At 38.4% G+C, this 23054-nt stretch overlaps 1 protein-coding gene across 3 annotated transcripts in view; it reads right to left on the reverse strand.

Annotated features, from left to right (window-relative positions):
• Positions 1-23054, reverse strand: part of THRA (thyroid hormone receptor alpha) — a 1750892-nt gene that overhangs the window by 662470 nt on the left and 1065368 nt on the right. For all 3 annotated transcript variants that reach the window (XM_044055032.1, XM_044055030.1, XM_044055029.1), the window contains exon 4: positions 5431-5652. In XM_044055032.1, the coding sequence (XP_043910967.1) occupies positions 5431-5483 (53 nt within the window). In that variant the 5' untranslated portion in view covers positions 5484-5652. The remainder of the gene's footprint in view (positions 1-5430; positions 5653-23054) is intronic.

Genomic DNA, 23054 nt, shown 5'->3' on the forward strand with positions numbered 1-23054 from the left:
TCTTCTGAAGGATTCTTTCCTCCCTTGTTAATTTCTTTTTTCTAACAGTATAACCGGGAAACGCCGAAAGATACAACAACAACCAGTTTACAAGCAATACAAACCACTTGTCTCTGCTCTTAAGAGGGAAAGCTGATTTCTTTTTTTTTTTTTATGCATTTCCTGACTGTCCTCTTTATCCCTCCATTTGGTATAGATGATTCTCAATGAAACAATTAAATCTGTTTTCTATGATCTTGATTCACACCCCAGAAAATTGAAGCTTATATTACCAGTAGAAATCTGTATTCCTTCAGGTGCCTCAGACTGCACAATCATTTGGGGGTGGGGTAGCATGGATGTCTGGGGAACAAGGCAGCAGTGCTGGACCATAAGGTACAAACTTTAAAAGTCTGGCTAAACCCCGGAGCCCATAATTCAGTTAGCATGAGATGGGTGGAAAGAGAATGGAGATGAAATCAAAAATGGGGGAGCCGGGAGTCTAGGCAGCAGCTGCACGGGGTAAGTCCCCATGTCTAGACAGAGTAGAAAGATTTCTTGATCTCATCTGTCCATCTAATTTTATGTAACCCCATCCTGTAAACTAGAAAAGTGTCAGCAAGTCAAATACCCAGACAGTGCTTCGGTTGGTTCCCTCCAATTGGCATCTCTACCCTGTGTTCTACATGGGTACTAAATAAAAAAATAACAAAGGTGTTATGAGTAAAGGATATAACCGTATGCACACTCTGCTTGGTGTTCACTTCCCGTACATCTCTCAGAAATACTACTGACATGGACACCAGAAGGCATAACACAACTCACTAAAAATATTTGGAACTCAGACTTACACATCTTGCTTAAAGGGGTTCTACTCCACCATAAACTCCTAGACCATATATTTAAAAGAAAATTCAACATTTAAGGGTCCCTGTGGGATCCCATACTACCTTAATCTGTTTCCAAATAAACGGGTTTAACAAAGGAGCATGGATCCTGGAAGCATCAAGTTTTTTTTTTCCTTAAATCTCTGGCCTGGCAGTTTGTGTAAGCACACAAGTCTGATTGTGAAAACATTACTTATTACAGCTGCAAGAGATAACCACTATAAGTAATATATTTATTAATTCTGTATGCAATAATGCTTGGGAAAATGTTTGTATCTGTATGGTTGTTAATATGGGGTAAGTTCCAATATGCAGCTCCAAGTACACTATGGAAACAGCTGGCAAAAATGCCTGTCTTTTCAGTTAAAAATACTTCACAGTCATTAGGTACATGGTAGATTACAAAAAAAGTGCAAGTGCCTAGAACTACAATTTCATTTAAGACTACCAAACAGTTAGCAAGCCTGCTTTTTTGCAAGATTTCTATAAGATGATCTAGCTTAATACACAACAATAAAAATCTGTTTTCCTTGGCACATGTGAAACAGTTTGTGAATGAGGCTACAGATGAAGGCTTTAAAATATCTACAGGTGATTTATCTGCATACCTTCAGTGAGCTGACTGGTCAGATGTGAAATGGCAGAGGGTGAGAGAAGACAACAGGAGGACACTATAACGAGCATGGGAGCTTGGTCCGAAAAGGCAGAAAAAAAGGCAGAGTATACGAGTGCACTGGGAGAGGTACAGGTGGAGTACAGGTAAATGGGGCAGAAGGATGGGAGAGGGAAGCAGGTATGACTACATAACTATTGGCACCGGGCAAAGCTCTCATCTCTTTCTGGGCAGATGTGAAGGGATGAATAACAATGAAGGTGGAATTTCGATACTGCACAGCTGGTCACTGATAGTGGTCCATCTAATGGTTTGTCTAGGGGACAGTGGAGGGCCATACAATACCAGCCACTGTCTTATACAGACACACATGTGCATATACACACACACATGCATGAGTATACACACACACACACAGCCTAGCTCCCTCCAGAACAGTATAAGTGGCATGGGGCAATTGTCTGGTTTGTCAAACACTAGAAAGGAGGACAAGAGTTGATCACGTAAACCACCACACAGTGTTAACTGTACTGTTCTGTGTGCAGACACACCATGGTTGTTGATGCACAATCAAGTTAATTGCAAGCAACAATGCATACATATTCTCAGGTCCAGCACAGCAGGGAAAATGGCAAGCTGACTGCAAGAATCAGAAACTCAAAGGAACAAACAAGTCCAAGAAAATGGATAAACCAGATACATTAATGGTCTTTTTAACTGCTGCAGTCCATGTTCTTATGTTCCAGTCATATGTGGTTTTCTCTGTTATGGGCAGTCCTGATTCTTGTTTGTACATGACTAAAACTTTGTCTGGTTATACACAGTCTAGTCTAATTGTTTTGGTGGTGAGGTAAGGCACTCAGCCACCCATTACGTAATTACTTAGCCTGATCCAAAATAAATGTACTAATGTACTGTAATGTACTGTATAAATGCACTGCTTACCATGACAAATTAACTAAGCAGTGATTCCTACTGCTTCCCAAGGAACTCCCTTTTTAGGATCAGACAATAAGGCCACAAATGAAATGTCAGTAGTTCTCATCTGCTAATTAGGAAGATATATATCTGTATAACAAATGACAGAACAAAGTAACACATATGTTATACAAAATAGCGTTTTAATGTAATATATAATCAACATGTTTTTATGGTCATGATGTACTTATCAAATTCATTAACATAAGAAGATACAAAACTGAATCTCTGTGTAGCAAAGGATGCTTAGATACATACAGATCTTCACGGAACAAGTTAACAACAAAGTTACTGTGTTCAATTCTATAAACTTATTTTGAATTACCTATCATTTAGCATAAACATATGTACTGCATCCCAAGTCCTACCTGTGCTTGCTGTGTTTCCTGTGTCTCCTGCAAGAGTGTTTTGCAGGGTCAAAACGTTGTTATAAAATGTTCATCTGATTATAAGAAAATTAATTTGGTTGGTTTCTTTGTCAGTGGAAGTTTTTATTATTTCATTATCTGTATCTGTACTGAATTAAATATCATCCATAACACAAAAGTCTATTCAACAGACATTTCCTAGGTATGCTACAATGTTTCCATTCTATGCCTCTCAACATCTTTGCACCAGACTCAGGGGCAAAGCCAAACAGTATTTGCTTATTTAAATTTGGTAACTTGGTAAGTGGAATGGTCCAATGAACCTTTCAGCCACGACCCAGGCCAGAAAGCAGTATACAATACAATGATAAATAAATGATCTCTCTCCATGAGTACCTCACTAACCCTCTTTAAGAGGAACCTAGATGACTGGATGGGAAACAGAAAATACACCCTGGGATCCCACTTATGTCCCTGCTGCACAGGGAAACAGGTGCTGACTTTGTGGGAACATGGGCGAAATTCTTGGCTAAGCATATAAGGGCCTCCAGGCCAATAGCCTAGTATCATCCTATGAAGCTATTCAATATGCAATACAATATACAGAGGTAGGTAACAATCATAAAGAATCATATACACACAGCTGAGGCCTTTACATTCTGCAAGCATGAGAACGTACAGGGCTAGAGTGCAACACAGTACAATATATGTACAAAACGGTGTAGGTGCATATGGAAAGAAATCAACCTATTGACCCAGTGCAATAAACACACATCTGATGAAATGTGCAATCAAAGTAACCACAGCTACTTAGCATAAAAGTAAGAAGGTGTGCAGATAAAGAGTGCTAACACATGCAATATCAGCAGAGAAAATTAACATGTAGGAGGAGAAGTGTAAAAGGGAAAGTATAAAAGGAAAGAGGTAACAGTAGGACTGAGGGAAGAGAAAATAAAGTGTGGAGAGTCACGTATGGTGTAAGGAGAGGTGTGAGGGGGTGGATAATATGGAACAAAGGCCAAAAATCACAGATGGATTTTAAATAGCAGTCTTATATACTTAGTTTATAGAATAACATGTTTTGCATTAGCATTCATTTTATAGGGATATGAAGTCTGAAACTCAAACAGTTGTCATTACTTGGTGACTACAATCCTCAAAGACTTGTTAGAAAATGACAAATTTTACAAGGAATAGACTTAAAACATGAAAAAATGAAGGACATTTTGTGAAATCTGGGATAGCTGATAGCTATGCCTTCCAGGTTTTACTGTATTGCTGTACATCAGAAAGAAAATGTACCATCATTGCAAATTAATGCCATCTCATTTATATATATATATTTTTTAGAATTCATAAAATAAAATATTAGTAGTATACAATTTCATTTAAATGATGATTGTACTATTAAATGTTAAAACACAGGAAGCTTTGGAGAGTGAAACTAGTCCGTTATCGATGACTGCCTTGAAGTTACAATGCAAAGCAAATTTTTCATTGAAATATGCAGACTTGTATCTCCTGCTACTAGTATGTTTCTGTGTAATTTTATTGCTTCAAAATGTATCGCTCTCACAGCTGTAAAATGTGGATCTATGAGCTTCTTTGTGATGTTTTTCCCACTAACCAAGTGGTCCTCATCTGTTGTCAGGGTCTTAGATTTCTATCATGCTGTGAGGACTATTAATTCACAAGAGTCATTCATGTCTTTGGAAACCAAAGCTCCGATTCTAAGTCGTTGCCAGCAGAACTGTACTGCTTAAGCAGAGTAACCATAACAACCTTGCCTGCTACCATTCATGGCAACAAATGTTACAAACCGTCATTAATCGTCAGAAAAGTATTTCCTTAGGACAGCAGACGAGCTCATCCAGCTAACAAAACTTCAAAAATTAGCTCTACAAGAGTCATGCTACAACAGTATGGTTTTATAAGAGTATTAACTTCAGATGAAAATACAGCTGAAACTGAGCTCAAATGCACATACACTACAGACCAAGAATGTGACACAGGTACTCTTGTTAAAATGTGTTGAGACTAGACCACATCTAACTGTTGATTTAAAACAACTCTGCTAAAATTTGCAGTTTTTAGGTATGGAAGCAAACCAATTATTTAGTCTGTGTAGTCAACCAAACTGAATATAAACAGTTCATATTGCAGATGCTAAGTAACCATAGTTCACTTCACTGCAGATTATTAAAACCTCGGACCTGCCAAAACTTTTATACTTGTGTTACAGAAGTTTAAACTTCACAATAAGAATCATGTTTTTACCATTGTTATTTACAAATTACAAACACAGCCAAAGTGTCGGAAAAAAATAAAAAAACTCATTGAAAGCTAAACAGTACCAAATAAAGAATTCTGCAAGTGGAAGCCTATGGAATATAATCATTAACAAAATGCTATTCAAGTTCAGAATTCTTACGAGTAGTTCTGTATGGCACAATGAAAGATATTTCGTTGAGAATGTAATGCCTTACTCTGTGTGATATGAACTAGCTCATTACTTTTTTATGGTTACAGTAGCTGAAAATGCTCCTTCACAGAGTTATTCTGATTCACAAAGTACTGACAAGGCAAGAACAGTGTGCAGCATTACCTTTTCTCGTCCGCCTCCGACAAGCAATCCAGCTCGCTGGGCTTCTGGTCCATTCAACGCAATTCCATCCAGAACCAATCACAAATGATCAAGGTGGGCTCCGCCCTCTTCTGGGTACATTGCATTCGCCAAGTCCAAGTGCTCACTGTGGTAGGGTCATGGTGATCCTGTCATTACATCCTCTACTTCAGAAGTGTGATACAATGGCAGGAAGATATGGTGCTGTGATTGCAGAAAAGAAATGTGTTACATGACATCCCTCTGCACACCCTTTTATTCAGCTTGCTGTATTTCATCTACTTGATTCTCTACATAACCACATATAAATACAATTTAAAATATATGCCTTATCAACCTGCTAGGCACTAGTTTACTCGTGTTTGTTCATTTCAGAGAATGGTTTCTTTTTTCTCTGTTTTCATTGTATTAAATAAGTAATATTAATTTTAATTCACTCTCAAAATAGTTATCACATATGGGTTCCACCATGTCTCCTTGAAATAACCACGTTTGGATCACAAAGCTCATATTGCTTGACCTTAGGTACACATACACTCAGAAGGCATGTATTTGAGTTCATTACAATAAGAGTAAATGTGAATAATAAACTGTTTTACGGAGGGCAGGTCCTCTCTGCGCCTTGCACATAGAGGGTTTCATCCCCATGTCCCCCCTTAATTTATTATTCTTACACTGATGTTGTGGCAACTTATAAAAACAGTGAACACTGCAGGCAGCCTAAAGCCTCCTTATAAACTGGTGCATTATGCATTCTTTATGACTTTACAATACAATGGAACCTGAGTGTCATTTCACAAATGCTTTTACGCAGTATAAACAGAAGTGTACCCAGTTGTCTGTTTTGCTGAGAAAAAAATAAGGGCTAACCTGCTCCCAGGGTTCTGGGAACAGCGATGCATTATTTTCTTGGAAATCACTTGTGAAAAGCCAATTCCAGTTGACTGGGGAGCACTATACTAATGTAAAAATACCATATTAACTCGCTCTCGGACAGTAAACCACACTGGGTATACTTGTGTAATTCTGCCTCTGAAAAGACAGCCAGTTCTCACTCACATCAGTCAGTATTCAAGTAAGAAAATCACACACACATGCTCATTTATTCTCTGCCACTGCAATGCATGCTAAATGACTAACCATTATGCTTTCAGCAGTATGAAGATCCCAATGTTACTGCCAGAAAAAAAAAGCACTGCTTAAATTGCTTTCCCATCCCATATAACATTTATTTTTGTTTCATTTTATTTTTTCTCATAAAACCGATACGAATACTGCTCATTACCACTTTCCTTTAATGATGCTGTATTCACCACTGACAAAAGTTCAAGTGTTTGTTATTTCAGATGGAGCAATTTATACCAAGTGCATGGTACTACATCTTGACAGATTATGCACTGCAGATTAATACCTTCATATAGTTTTGGTGCTCAGTTGTAAAGTTTTATTCTGTGGGTTGCCCTGCAAAAAGGGGTTCAGGCAGCAAGACATTTCCCTGTGGTACATTTGACTGGGGACACATGGCTGAAGTGACAGTCAGCTGCAGAGAAATATGGTTGTTTGCAAATTCCCTGTGGGCAAAGAGATGCACATACTGCCATGCTCAAAGCTTTAATAACCGAATGCATGGAGGCAGAAGAAGTAATGAGTGCTGTGCTTGGTGTAGAGTACATACTTATTTAACTACAACATGTAGACTTGTGCTACAGCATGGAGGAAATCCTGCAGGCTACTGTAGTCACATTTATGCTCCAGTATGCGTTTTAGGTAATGTTCCCTAGAGAATGTAAAGGGGGTATTGGTCCACACACACCGATTATAAAGGTACTGCCCATTGTACACTGCATTTGTACTGCCACTGACATGCCCTCTAGCCAGCCTGCTGCTGATGCCTGTCATACTGCCTGCTGACTCATGTTCCCTTGGGGACCATGGACATTGTTTCCCCCCTGTGAATTTGGTTCTTGAAGTTGTGGGCATGGCAACACATTCTTCTCTTTTCCCACTTCAGCCATGTGTCCCCAGCCAAATGTACCAGAGGGAAATGTCTCGCTGCCTAGGTGCCTGAACCCACTTAAATGATAACACCTACACATGCCTACATATTTTTTGTATGACTTTTTAGACCCATCCCAACCATCAAACCTCTCTGGAATGTGCCACTCCACTGGGACTTTGGCTTTCCTGTCCTGTCTGGCCACAGCACTGCACATCATCCCATGAATCACCTTTCTCTAGAAGAGATGTGTCTCATCTAAACCCACGTTTCCAGGCTGACAGTGGGGATGAAAGCCTGTTACTGACAGGCCATTAGCTTTGTCTGGTTTAGAGTATTTTCAGTATACCTACATCTCTCCCGTGGTGGCTGAACAGTGTGGTACAATAGCTTAACATGCTAAGTCTAGGGTTACAGTAAGCATCAACACATCTGCAGTGACGGTTTTAAGTCCAAGCTGTCCTTGGAAGGCTTATACTTTTTTTTTTTTTACTCAAATGATTTTTATTTTGATGTAATAACACAATAATTTAATACATTCATAATATTCAATAACTATTTACAGTATTTATATTCAGCCTGACAAAAAAGATTTGGATAAAACATTTGTAGTTAAATAATAAGTTAATATATAAACTATGTTAGCAAGAGTTTGGTTCCATCTGTAGGGTATCAATCAAATTCAAATCTTTCCTCCATGGACTATTAACCAATGGCTTAGGAAAAGTTCTTAACTCTTTAGTTCTTTTCTCCATTAGTATGTATTTCTTCAGTGATGATAGGAATTCCTCTATTGTGGGTGCTACATTAGAGTTCCATCTTCTAGCTATGCATTTTCTGGCAATTGCTAACATTGTCTACAACAAGTCATCTTTCTTCATATTATTACTATTAACAACATTCAATAAAATTAAAGACTTTGTCAAAACAAATATATCAGTATAGATAGCTTGAAGAACTTTGTTAATCGCATTTCAATATGGTTTAATATTAGTACACTCATAAAAAATATGAGACCAGTCAGCATTAGTGGACAGATGACATCTCCAACATAACTTGCTGTTTGAAGGGTTAATTTTTGAGAGTTTGTCAGGTGTCAAAAAGGATCTGTGTAGAAATTTCCAATGAAAAGTCCTCCAGAATTGTGAGTAAGAAGTTAGTGGAAGGGTTATACTTCTGAGTACCTGTGTACATGAAGTCCAGTTCTAGGTCCCCACAGATGACTCTCTGCCAAATGGGGCAAACTCAGCTCTTTTCTTTGGGCTATGTAAGCTGTATGCCATTTACTCTAGTCCCTCCCTGGGCAGCTCCAATCCCAGGCCACTAATCAAAACTGAGTTTGCTGAGGCAACATGAGATCTTTACCCCTTTGTGCCACAGAGCTGAGGCTTGAAGGTGTTGGCTTTACTTAAATCAATGATTTCAGATACAGGAGCCCCTATCTTATCTATGCACTGTACTTATATGTGTAGCACACTTGCCTTTTCCGCTTAAAAGATCAGAAAGGTATGGTTTCTATGCTCACAGCAGTTACACGGCTTTGTGCCCTGACACTGCAGCGATAAGAGAGTTGCTACACTCCTGAGATACCGTCCTTTGGATCAATCCTTGAACTTAGGTCTCATATGCCTGAAATGTTGGCAGCTTATCATGTACAACATTTTCACATGCTTTATTCTTGGTACAACAATAAACAGTAATTTTTTAAATAAATTTTGGTCCCTATGGAGCAGGCTGGTCAGCCACCACTGGTGCCTCTCCTTCATTTCAGATTCCAGGAATCATTCCTGAACTTTCCCTGGACTTTGAATAAGAAATTCTCCTACTGCCTGAGAGGAGACTGAGGCATCCTAACGTAGCTTCATACTCACGGACCATAGAGATTTTTTTATTTATATGTCTTACTATTTCCTGTCCCAGTGCCCTGACATATAATGATTTAAGGCCCTGATGGACAAAAAAAAAATCTGTTGATACATGCCCCTAGTATTTTGCAAGCATGGGATGCATACCCCAGTATCTACATGAGGGCTGCCATCCTTACTTATATAACCCCTCTCTCCCTGCATAGGCAAGGTAGAATAAATGACCATGCAAGGTGGAATAAATGGCCACTTGTTGCTTAATTTTCAGTCAGATCATTATGCATCTATCGTTATGATACTGACTCCCTCAACACGAATAGATTGGCAAGTTTAGTACACCAGCAGAAACAGTGGGCAATACACACTTCTGCATTTTCTGGCTGACTTGCAAATACGTTGAGCAAAGGAGACTACTGAGGTCATATACAACTGGAAAAGTTTTTACATGGCCGGAGGCATATGTTTAAGGGTGTGGGGCAAATCTCACAAGGGGAAGGCTCAGTGACCAAAGCATGGCATAACTTTTATTGGTAATTTAGTGTCATATCTGCAGTACCTGCACAAAGCTCTAATTCAGTACAGTGACACCATGTCATGTTATGTGGCTGCACTCACAATATCCAGGGGATCACTAAACACAGCTTTTCTATCAAGGCATCTTGAAAGAATCATAAAAATCTGTCCATCCTGATTTCAGCAACAAGTTCATCCATCTTTGTTTCACCATGTGTACTTCGATCATCCATTTGATGCACAAAATCCTTTTTTTTTTTTTTTACACTTCCCCCGACCCCAAGAACCTTACCCAATAGCTCCCCTATCATGACTCAATTAGCCCATCCATTGTGGCACAACAAGAGCCAGGTATTCCTGGACCAGGCAACAGCCCAAAGCCCATTTGTTTCTATGTCTGAAATAACTACAGCTTATGCTCAAACACAGTAAGTAGAGATGAAAACAATGCTCATGTAAAAAAAAAATGCTTTAATGACAAGCTAAAAATACTTTTGCACAAATGCTTCTTCGGGTCAAACAGCCATAAACTGAACAACTAACTTTTAAGACAGAAGCAGTCAGGTGGTACAATTGCATCTTCCATTGCATGGAAGATACAGTACTTGCTATAGCTCAAATAGTGCATACATTCAAATAATATTCCCAGGAGCGGCCTTAGGTCAACTGGTGCCTTAGGCAAAAGGGTTACATGACGCCCCCCACAACACCACTCGGTGCCCCCATCCTGGTCTACTTACAGCAAATAAATACTGGAAAAGTGCCTCTGTTAGAGTGGTGCCTTAGGCGGCCGCCTAGTTGGCCTATGCCTAAGGCAGGCTATGAATATTCCTTTCCTAACAGTAGCAACTACATTTTTGTATACAAGTTAAAACAGTTAAACACTTAGGTCCAGATAATATATATATATATATATATATATATATATATATATATATATATATATATATATATATATAGCGATAGATATAGATATAGATATTATGTATACATGTGTATAAATGTCTCTATAAAAATATAGAACTTCAATGGATTAAAAGAAAGGCACACTGACACTGAATGGATATTAAGCTTTCATTCTTGTTAAGATGAAAGAACTTCCTCAGAATACAATAGAATGTAATAATGACTAGTTCAAATATGAATACAAACATTTGATGAACATCAGCTTCTACAATGTCTTGTATAGTCAGCATAAATTCTAAGAAGAAAACTTTTTCATTGAGAGGGTGTAAAAAGGTCTTCTCTGAATAAATACAATTACAAAAAATATAATTGGTATATGTATAAGTACCAAAGTTTCTGGGTGGAGTGTATGTTATATTTATAAGTTCTATTCTTTGTAGCCTGTCTTTTACTTCAAATTCTGCATAAGGCTATATAATTGGCATATGGCTAAATACACTGAATTGCTCGTGTTATAGCCAACATATGTAACAAAAGTCTTACAAGTAGAGAAATTCTTTTAAGATGATTTTTTTTCATTGAAAGTTTATAGAAATGTTTTCGCTGAATAAATACATTTACAAAAATATATACAATTAAAACATAGACATTTACCATTCTTCTGGATGGTGTGCCTGTCGTGTATGTATTCTTATGGATGGGAATAACAATTAAACAGCACTGATCACTGACCAGAGACCATGACACAGAAGACCAGAGAGGTGGCTGAGAGAATTTTTTCTACAATACCCTGTCTTTTCATCTCTGTGGTCACATGCATGTTTAGAAGTCAGACTATACCTGCATGCATCTGCACACAATATCAAAGATCTTGTGCCCAAGAAGTACCCCCAACTTTCACTACACACCTAGGTAGCTACAACCTCCACTAAAGGATGCTACTGCAATAAGGAACTCCAACCTTCCTTAAAAGCAGAAAGACAGCATAATGCCATTCAATACTGTCCTTCCTTGCTGGACTGTCTAGTTCTTAGCCTACTGTCTGAACTTGGGTTGCCAGTGACACATAAGAACACATTTGCCAATGGTGCCTGTCACAATTCCTACTACTCCTTAAATTATGAGCACCTCAGCCCTGAACTGCTGACATTCTCCCTCTCGTGGCGGCAAAGTCTTGATGATGTCAGCCCCACAAGCAAGACCAGTCTGTACAGTAGTTGGATGGTGAAGGTCTCAAAAATACCTTTCATTTTTTTCTCTGATCTTTGTACCCCCCATGCCTACTGTCTATCAAGCATTTTTCCTAGAGGGTTCAATTCCAATCATTCCTCTGTGGTGGTGAGACTCCACAGTTATGGAGATAAGAGCTGTCTGAAGGGGCAGTTAATCATGCAGCCATGAAGGTTGTTTGTATCCCAGAATACACCCTGGCTTTGAAGATATATGAATGGCCTAACCCTGCTCCTGGATGAAGAAGGATGAGCTATCCCATTAAAGGGAGGGATTCACAATTTTCCTGCAAGTGCATGGCCGGTGGCTTGGTGAGTTGAAAACTCACCCCCAGGATGCCTAAGCAATGCCATTATTCTTCTAAGAAACTGTGTCTGGATGCATCCTGCTCCATTCTGCCCACCCCACTCCTTCCACATGCCACCTCCATCAAGCTCCCAATCTAATAATCATACCTGGGTCATGTGACTAGTAGCCAGGATGGAGTTAGCTCAAAAAATTCCTTTCATTTTCTCCAGCAAGTCTGCAGGTTGTCAGAGTGCAAATGTGCATCATTCCATCTTCCATTCCAACTATATGCTTAGCAGCAAAGCATAACAATGCAGACAATACAGTGGCATGCCTTTGTTCCACGGTCATCCCACGCAGAAAGAAAGTGCTGTTTACAAGCAGTGAGGCCCATTAAGTTGATTGAGAGCAACATGAATTAAGTTGCTTCTTTTACAATCACACTTCCACAATTTAACTTAAACTGCCCACGATCTGACAAACCACATCTTTCATATGTGTCAAAATATTTATTACTTACTGAATGAGTGTATAAAACATCAAACAGAATATGATACCTTTAAATTATGTGTTAGTTTTGCACCTTGTTTTACCAATTCATAAAATGCCACTTTAAAAATCAAACATCTAAACTTTACAATAAAAGCAAACTTTTCATTTTATAGACATCATAATATGTTGAAGTTCAGTTTCGACATCTTACAGGTTCATAGGTAAGTACTAAGCTAGCTGTCCTTGAGGACCACCTTAAGCCTAATCAGTTTCTCTTTTTGTGCTTTTTTGTAATTTTTATGTCAGCTGTAATATCCAAGGTCATATTATACACATTACTATATGCATTAATACATTTACTCAAATGTGTCTGGCAGACAGAAGGAATATTTTAGACTCAAGAGTTGTTCCTAAAGGTGAAAAAGTAGGAAATAAAGACAAGCAATTTAGGAATAAAAAGCAAACTTGCAGCTTCCAAAGTTCTTCCACAGGCATAACGAAATTGCAAAGCAAAAATATTAAAGGGTAGTGAAGATGTAAACCTCTGCTTCCAAAGTTAATTATACAAATATAAAAGTTAACGAGTGTACATCAGGTGTATTTCTTTTTTAAAACTTCTTTATTAAATTATCACTGAAGAAACAGGCACACAATACATTAATAGAAAAGAAAACATGCCATATTAACATTTTTTCAAGTAACATACCATTACACATTACATTTTTTCTTTATAACAACTACCATTTAGTCCAACTTTACATAAACTGCTCAATTCCTGCCTTCCCTTAAACCTCACTCCTCCTGAACATTATTCTGCATGTATTGTTCTCACAAATTCCATTTATTTTGTATGTAATTTGATCCTACCTGTTTTTAAATATCTTTCTTTTCAGTTTTTTTGTATCTCTATTACAATACTCAACACTTCAGATACAGCTAGTTAAGATTTTGATTTCCATTTTTAGTAACTGCTTTTTGGCAGTCAGTAGAATTAAACTTAAGGTATCCCAGCTCAAAAGAAGCATCTCCTTAGTTACAGACATTTGCTCCCCAATATTTTTGACAGGAGTACTCTGTAAGAAAGTTTTAAACTATGACAACTCATTACATTTCCAAAAACTATACAAGGAAATAATCTTAGAAGTCCGCCTGGGGTATAAAAATACCTATGCAGACACATTCTGGACTTTTTGCATAACTGGGAGCCGTGCATATATCGTCCCATTGTTCCCTTGTGAATTGTTTTTCCAGCCTCTCTTCCCAGTCTTTTCTAACCTCCTCTGATTGATTCTTACAGATGTTGTTGTTGTGTCTTTCGGCTTTTCCCGGTTAGGGGTCGCCACAGCAGAACTCTGGTCCGCTAATGATTGGTAGTTGATTTTTACGTGCTGGGTTACCAGCCCTGATACACAACCTTCAACGTAGGTACACCCATTCACGCATGTCTCCACGCAGAAGATGCTCTAGCTGAGAATCGAACAGGACAACGTCTTACTGTCAGGCGACAACGCTACCGCAGCACCACCACCACAGTTATAATGCTATATTTTTCAAGCCCTAACTTTTATTCCTTTTTAACAGCAGTTTCTGTTTTAGATGTGACTGAAAATTCGACCAGAGCAGGTCTTTCACTTAAGACTCTCCTATCCTTTTCTCTTTGCCTGTGCTCTAATATCAGTCACTGGTACGGAAAGCATCCACTAATACGCAGTCCAAACTTCTTCATCCCACTGTATTACCTTTCTCATCTCATTACTTGCTCCCAATACCTTGGTTCCTTTGCCAGGTTTCCTCAATAAATTCCAGCGCCCTCTTGCTTATTCTCTGTACCCCTACTTGCAGTCATCCCTATTGGCAAAATCTCCTTTCCAGTGTTGTCTTAGTGCTTGGAATATTATTTGCAATTTTATGCATATAATATTCTGTATGGTTGTTGTCATTCTCCCTACGAATCTGCATCCAAAATCCCACTCTGTCCTTATTTTTTCAACTTCCTTTGTTTCACCATCATCCCTTTCCACTCTGAATTATAACCTTCTGCATGTGTTATGTATATGAGCCTTAAATTTGTAGCTCTAAAATACCCCTCCAAATTAGGTAATCCTATACCTCCCTGTTCTATTGGGAGGACCTACTTATCCTACTTACCTTATGCCCTCCTCCCTCCTAGATAAACTCCTCCACCTTTTTATTAATTACTGTCCACAACTTCTCTGGTTGGTAAAATCATGCTTGACCTGTATATAAAACTAAAGGGAGTAAAAACATTTTCACTGCTTGCATCATATTATCCATATCCATAAACAGGAACTTCCACTTTCTCAGTTTTTGTATTATCTTTTGTTTAGTCTCGTCCCACATAACGCTGGGCTACCAACAGAAACCTTTTAAATCCATACTCAGAAATACTCAATGTTACTGTGTCCCCACAAACATGGGTATTGCTGAACTAGTTCATGTGTGGGTAAATAATTCATGGCTATAACCTTTTCTTTATCTTTAATATCAGCCACAACTTCTGAGATTCAGATAACATATCAACTTTAAATAAAGAAATTACTGCAGAAATATTCCAGCAAATATAACAAATGAACTGACAGGAGCTTGTGCTCTGTAGATGGGTTCCATTTTGTACAGATTCCAGTCTCTGAAAACTAGGTAAGCGATTATGTATGTTAAAACCACATCAAACAAATCACATTCGTTTCATACTGTAAGTAGTCCTCCTTCAGAGTAACTATCTAAAGGTTAAAACGGTAGACCAAGTGGAAACAGGATGCTAACAATGCAGATAAAAGTGAAAAAAGCAGAACTGTACCTTGGTTCTGTATATGAAGGTGAAGTACCTGCTGCTGTACAACAGACCGGTACCAATAGTTTAAAAAGTCCGGAATGGGAGAGGGGCTCAGTAATAGCTATATGACATCAAGGCTCCACCCCTGGCATCCTTAGAACATTCACTTATATACACATTTTGCAATACTTACTGTGTCCTATTCATGACTTCTGCGGTGGTGCAGTGGTAGCGTTGTTGCCTCACAGCAAGAGGTTCTCCCATTCGATTTTCGGCTTGGGTTGGGAGTGCCTTCTGTGTGGAGTCTGCATGTCCTCCCCGCGGTCGAGTGGGCGTTCGAAAGACATGTGTTGAATGGGCATGCCTTCATTGAAGGTTGGGCGTCGGGCTGGCAACTCGACACCATAAAAAAAAACAAAAAAAACAACTGCCAATCATTAGCGGACCGGAGTTCCGCTGTGGCGACCCCTAACCGGGAAAAGCCGAAAGACAAACAACAACTGTGTCCTATTCATGACTTAATAGATGTAATGGGGATGATCCTAATCCTAAAAAGGATACCATTCCCTCCCTGGAAACACAAACATATAAGCACAAGCAGGTGCATGCATACACACACAATACAAATGCCTCTGGACAATTCTGGCAGATCACCAGACAACTGTGTAGCGTTTGGGGTTTGACATAATGGTTAAGATGTTTACCTCACAGACTCAAGGTACAAGGTTTACATCTCACCTTTGATCACTTTCTGGTTATTAGCTAGGTGTGTAATAGTATGCACACTGATTTGCCTAGTATTTACATATGAATCTAAATACAGAGAACAAAATCAGCCACAAAAGAACAATGATTAACAGGAAAAGGGAATGAAAGGGTAGACTGGTCAACAAGGAATAATGGTCACTGAGGTGAGGAATAAAATGATATTATGTAGGGGACACAGGGATTTACTAAATTAAGGAACTTAAGCAATATTTATACTGTAGCCTGTATTACCAACTGTCGGCTGCCCCAGTGCCTTGCCTTTTTGTAATGTTGGTTTAACTTCCCTTCCAAATGCATGCTCCTTTCCTGGATATTTTTTTGTCATTCACATGTATACTATTTCATTTTTTTTGGCACTGAATTTAAAAAGCATCTTTCAGACCATTCTTTTCATTTAGTGACAGCTCCATATCCCTTCTCTGCGGTTTTTTTGTATCACGCATGCCACATAACTTGAAAGGGTCATCAAGAAAACCACAAACTTTTCCTAGCATACCTTCTGGAAGTTCACTTATAAAGATATAGAAAAGCCTTGGGCCCAATAATGGTCTTTGAGCTAACCTGCTGGTAAACATCCTTTTATCTGAGTGAACTCCATTAACTATAACCTCATGTGTCCTTTTTAGTCAGTGTTTTACTCATGATATCACCAGATGACCCTGTACAACTATGTTCATAGGTTCATAGGTAGGTACTAGGCTATCAGCCCAAGGGCCTACGCAAGCCTAGCCAGCAAGGTTCCATAGCTTACGCCACCCAAGAAAGTTATTTTCCTGTGCCCCTATCGAACAGAGCCACCAAACTGATCCCCAGGGTGAATTTCCTATCTCCCATCCAATCAGCAAGATTTTTCTTGAAGTGTGCTAATGAGGAGCTTTGTTTGATATAGACAGGTAGTCTGTTCCAGAGTATGGGAAGTCTCTGGGACAGGAATCTATCCCTCCAGCATGTTCTGTTTATTGTGGTGACATGGTTTCGGTCCCTAGAGCGTGTAGCCCGGAGGGATTGGGATTTCTTTAAGCGGAGCATGTCCAACAGCTCTGGGTTTGACATAGCTTTCTATGTTAGGCAGAGATCGCCTCTGAGTAGGCGATATGCAATGGAGTAAAGCTGGAGTTTTTTGAGACGGTCTGCGTAGGGCATCTGTTTGACGCCGGTAATCCTCTTTGTGAGGTATTTCTGTGGCCTTTCCAGTTGTTGTAGATGTCTTGTGAGTCAAAAGTCAGTGCTTCACATTCATATAGGTAAACTGCCCCCCAAAACACAAAAGTACAGCATCCTCCTTGCCAGTTTTAGACTAGGCTGGGTTCAAGGCAGAGGTGACTGCTAAGCCTATGTCAAAATCCACATATACAGTTTTGGTACGTGGGGACCACCAGCCCCCAGAAGTTCTGGCAGAATTATTGTATAAATAATAATAACACCTCTCACAGCACCATTCCTTTCATCTCAACTGTCTATACAAATCATAAAGTCATAAATATTTTCCAAAATATCTGGCTGATTACCACCAGCATTACTGTAACAATATCTCACTGACACCACATAATTTTTCTCATTTCTGTTGAAAATGTTGCAGAATGTTCCTCATTTTGCTATAATTTTCACATCAGCCCCTCAAGTTGTTTTTTTTTTTGAAACAAAAAGAAGACCTTCCATTAGGCTCCTTTGCACCTACATTCAAACTTTGTGAGGTCTCTACTCCTCTGACCTCACAATATTTAAGGTTAAGGTAACGTGACTTGAATGTCAAGTCAGCTAGAGCACTTCTCCCTTGGAGTACCTCTATGCAGTGGGCACATTTTCTTTCTGCAGGGGTGACTTACTTGTTTATTTTTTAGAGCAAAGAAACATTACTCTAAAAATACATAAATAAATAAATGAAGAAAGAGTGCCCTCACAGGCATGGAAACCTAGGAGGGTGCCTAGCTTACCTATGTGTATGGCTGGCCTTGATTGATTGGAACAAGGTCAAAATTTAAACATGCTTCTCCCAAAGGTACGTAATAAAATACTTATTTATTAATCATTTATTTATTTCCAGTTTGATTACCGGGGAAATCCACTGGGCCCAGACAGTCTGTTTTCAGTGGAGACCCAGGGAGAAACGCTCCATGAAACAGATTACAATAAAGATAGCAGTCCAATAAAAATAGGGTACAACTACAAATACATATCAAATAATACAAAGTGTGAGCAATATTGCCCATAGTGGAAAAATATCGTGCAGATACATTTTAGCAAATTCACACAGTTAAAGTCAAAGTCAAATATTTACAGAGTATGAGAGAGCGTATGGGAATTAGCTATAGAAGGTTATAGCACTTGCACAATGACTCCGTTACCTGAACAGTTACAGTTGAATATAAAGTTAAAAGGATCTCTGTTAAGGGAAGAAGGGAAGCAGGCTTTGCATAACATAAACATTTTGCCTGATTATTCGATATAACTCTTAAAGCAAACATACTGCAAAAGAAAAAGGTAAAAAGGTCAGCCCCATGAAAAACATAAGAGAAACATAGTCATGACATGTGTCTCTTCATCAGTAATAACAGATAAAATGACACATACCTTTCTAACAAATTTCACCTTTTTAAATATTTTATGGAAATATAAGTGGGATCTCGTACATCAACAATGTTTCTTGCCAATCAGATAGCAGCTTAACAGACACAGGAAGGGTTGTCATAGGTTCAGAAACTAAACCCATGTTTAACATATCAACTAGGTGATACCTCCTTATGGCTCCCAATTAATATAATGAGTCTAATGGTATACCGGGAATTAGTGACATTCATAAACCATGTACAGAAACAACTGTTATGTCCATGCCAGGCTGTACAGATGGAACAATAAGATGTAACAAGAAACCAAACATATTTTCATAACCATAAGCCTAGTAGAAGTCAGGGAGAACAGCTGTTTTTCTATGGCTTCACAGTGAGAAAGATCCAGCTTGGGGAAATTAGATAACAGCTTTGTGCAGTCCCGTTCCAAAACATTGCTGGAAGCATACATATGCCTCAATGTTCCTTATTTGTGTTTGTTTTACATATTACGAAATACGGTAATTAAATCAATACATAACAGATTGATGCTGAGTTTAGTGAGAACACTGTTTAATATGCATGCCTGTTATTCCTGTAAAAAGTACTTCTATTCAAACATTGAACTTGATTTTACAATGTGGTATTTGGAAGTCATTGTAACATTTCAGATTACAGAAAGAAACATGGGACTTACTGAGAATCACACTTAGCTCCTCAGACAACCACCCTACTGTTAAGTCTACCAGAGGGCTTCAGACTAGAATGTTCTTTCTTGTCTGTTCTGATCAACTTAAGCAAGACATGAAGAAATGTGTTACCTTTGTTGAGTTTGTGATGGGAAGCACTGAATTACAAATGGAGATTCATGAATTCATAGAATTACTGGAAAAAAGGCTGAAACAACTTAATGTAGTGAACAGAGAAATATTTAAATCAGCTACATCTAGTTTAGGAAGGTGTATAAGGCTGGTTAGGCATGAATATGAGGTAAAACTAGCTTGCTATACATCAGATAATAAGAAAGCCTTCTTAAGCATCTGAAGCAATACAAGTTTGATTATAAACCTAGATACATCATCATTTTGGATGATAGATCAGTCATAGATTAAATTTTAGATAATAAAAGTTACTGCCCAGGCTCTTATCTTAGAGAGTAGCTCACACTCCTTTAGTCTGGATGATATGTGTCCAAATTTATTTACTACTAAAGTTTAGAATGTGTTTATTATGACAAAGCCACATCCTGCTACTGTCTCTGATGTTATCAGTGGTTACTTTGTGGATGTTATCAATAAGCATATCACTTCTCCTTTAATTTATGTGTTGCAAAAATCAGTGAAGATAGGGTTGGTTGCAAGCATCTGGAAGGAGACATTTCTTACCCAGGAAGCCCTACTAGGGTTGCAAAATACAGACCAATAAGTTTGATCTGTATCTTGGGAAAATGTTTTGAGTGAGTTAAATCAGAATATATTACTGCACCAGTGAGCTTACGGCAGGATTTAACTCAGCACAGTTTTGTTCAAGGTTTATCTTTAACAAACCTGCTTTTTATCAACTTCTCAGGACAGCTTTGGATGATGGGTTGCCACTTACATGATATACCTAGATATGGCCAAGGTTTTTGATACTGTACCATATAATAGGCTAATCTCTTTTATGAGTAAGAATAATACAAATCGCCATGTTATCATATGGGTGAAAAACTGGTTAAATTTTAGATTATAGAGTCAGAATTGATACCATCTCTAAAGAGAAAGGGATTACTTCAGGTGTTCCTCATGGGTCAGTTTTTGGTCCAGTCCTCCTCTGCATACTTATGGCATGTTTTGTCATTACTAATAAGACCTGGTTATGTAAATACTCTGATGACTCCAAAGTTGATGCTGTCATAACCAGTATTAATGAGAAGCATGTAATTCAGGAGTAATTGAATGAGTTACGGTTTTGGGTATCATCAAAATGTATGGTGTTTAATAATAAAAATACAATCTTACACTAAAAGAGGTGGATTTCATTTTGGACTTGGGTATAAAAATGAATAAATTGTGTTTTGAGTCGCATCTTTTGGAAGTTATGAGAAGCTGTTATTTTGAGATAAAAATATATTAAGAAATAGTGTCTGTAGAGACAAGGATGTCTTAATACCTATTTACAAGACAGTTATTAGACGAATTATGGAATATGGGAATTCAATGTATATGTATAATTGCTCACAGTAGAACAGACAGGAAAGGTTACAGACAATTTTGTCACCAGACAAATGAAAGGACTAAGAGGTTTGAAATACAATATTTGTAGTTAAAAAGTGTTAAACAAGAGTCCAAAAAGTGACTCTATTAAGTATAGATTGGTCAGGAGTGGCAGTTGTTATAATTAAGTGTCTTCATAATGATACGTACACAGTTAGTGTGGGAATAAATAAATACAGTCCTCAACTACTGACAAGGAATAACTACTTCATAGTGGATGTAACAGTTAAGTATAACAAAAGTATTGCCAAATTCTTTTCACTGCAGAGCTAGAAAGTCTGGGAAATCTGCCCTACTTAGAGTTAAAAAACTTGACTCTTGCTTTATTTAAGAGACATTTGGATAACTAGATAGGAGTCAGAGAATTTAACCCAAAGTATGTTGGTAATAAACTCTCTGAAGGCCTGTTTAGGCTTTAAAGTGTATTCTAACGATACTGAACAGTGAACGTTAAAAAAAGAGCTGCAGATGGAGTCCCTCTCATGAATTATTAAGCTGACTGGCAAGACATATTAAACTGCCTGGTCATGTAATGTAATTTTCCATCTCTCAATATGCTTCTGACTATACCAAACATAATTCACACTAACCTTGGACAGGACAGGCATAGTGAGTTACATGGCTGAGCACATATCTGGATCCCTTAAAAAACAATGAATCTTAAATACACAACTGAAGACACTAAAAGTTACTGTACCTGCTCTGCAAAATTAAGTTCTAACTTGCAGTTCAAGACTGTGCTGTATATGTGCACTCACTTTCCAACATGCAACACTAAGACATGTATGTGACTCAACACTGTGGTGGGATGTTTTATGACTGCTCACCCTGTTCACTTAAAATACTAATCAGCAGTAGCATCTACTGACCTGCAATCTGCTACTGTCTGGTCATCACTTATATTACTGACGTCTTATCAGTCATTTTATCCTGCCCTTAGCTGCAAATGCTTTTTGCAACTAAGCATAGAATTTTCTCAATCCAGCCCAAGTGTATTTAAGTATTGCATACAGATCCTGTCATGTAATGGAAAGAAACTAAAAAATTGTGATGTCCCTTCTCTAGGCCAGTAATCAAGGAGCCGGAATCCTCACCACTAACACTAGAGAGGGACTTCACCTGGAACAAGAATAGATACACCCAGTATTTCCAGATGCAGCTCTTTGCCATCAAGCACAATTTCCCTTAAGAGCACACAGGGAACACACACAGTCTGGGGGTCTGAACTTCTGTCTCTGTCTTCCTCCAGATCCCCAGTAAGACTCCCACTGACACACCTACAGAGTTGAGTTCTCAGCTGAATGTCCAAGCCAAGTCCTCTAGCACTCTCTCTGTGAAACCAGTGCTTCATGTTCCTGCTCCAAGCAGCTGACACACACACTCTGAGATTTGATTTTCACACACACACACACACACACACACACACACACACACACACACACACACACCTGGAAAAGGCTGGCACAGATTTGCTAGCTATGCCCCCTCTGCCCAGACTATAGGGTAGTTACTGCCACCAGACACTCCACAGCCAGCCAGTCTCTTGCAAGGGTAGGGTACTCAATTATACTGAGTGAAATTAGTATTAGTAAAAATGGTAATTTGACCAACAGCAAGACTTTCAGGAGCGGACAGGTTTATTTATTTTTATTTTATTTATTTAACATTTGTTTACCAGGATAGTCCGGCTGGACCACTAGTGTCCATTTTCAGTGGAGTCCTGGGGAGAAAAGCTCCATACAGTAACAGTATAAGGAAATTGTACATGGTATCAGTGGTAGGTTACAGAGTTCACATGGTAAAGACAGTTAGGAAACATGCTGTAAATTGGTAACAAGGTTAAAAATACAAAGTTGGGAGTACAATTTATGAGAATAGCCCTTTCATGGAATAGCATAGGTACAATACATGTGCAAGGGATTTTCATAGTAGAACATATTTACAATATATACA

This window comes from Protopterus annectens, chromosome 13.part0 (assembly GCF_019279795.1).
Source record: "Protopterus annectens isolate FY-2018-M chromosome 13.part0, PAN1.0, whole genome shotgun sequence".
NCBI classification, from domain to species: domain Eukaryota; kingdom Metazoa; phylum Chordata; order Ceratodontiformes; family Protopteridae; genus Protopterus; species Protopterus annectens.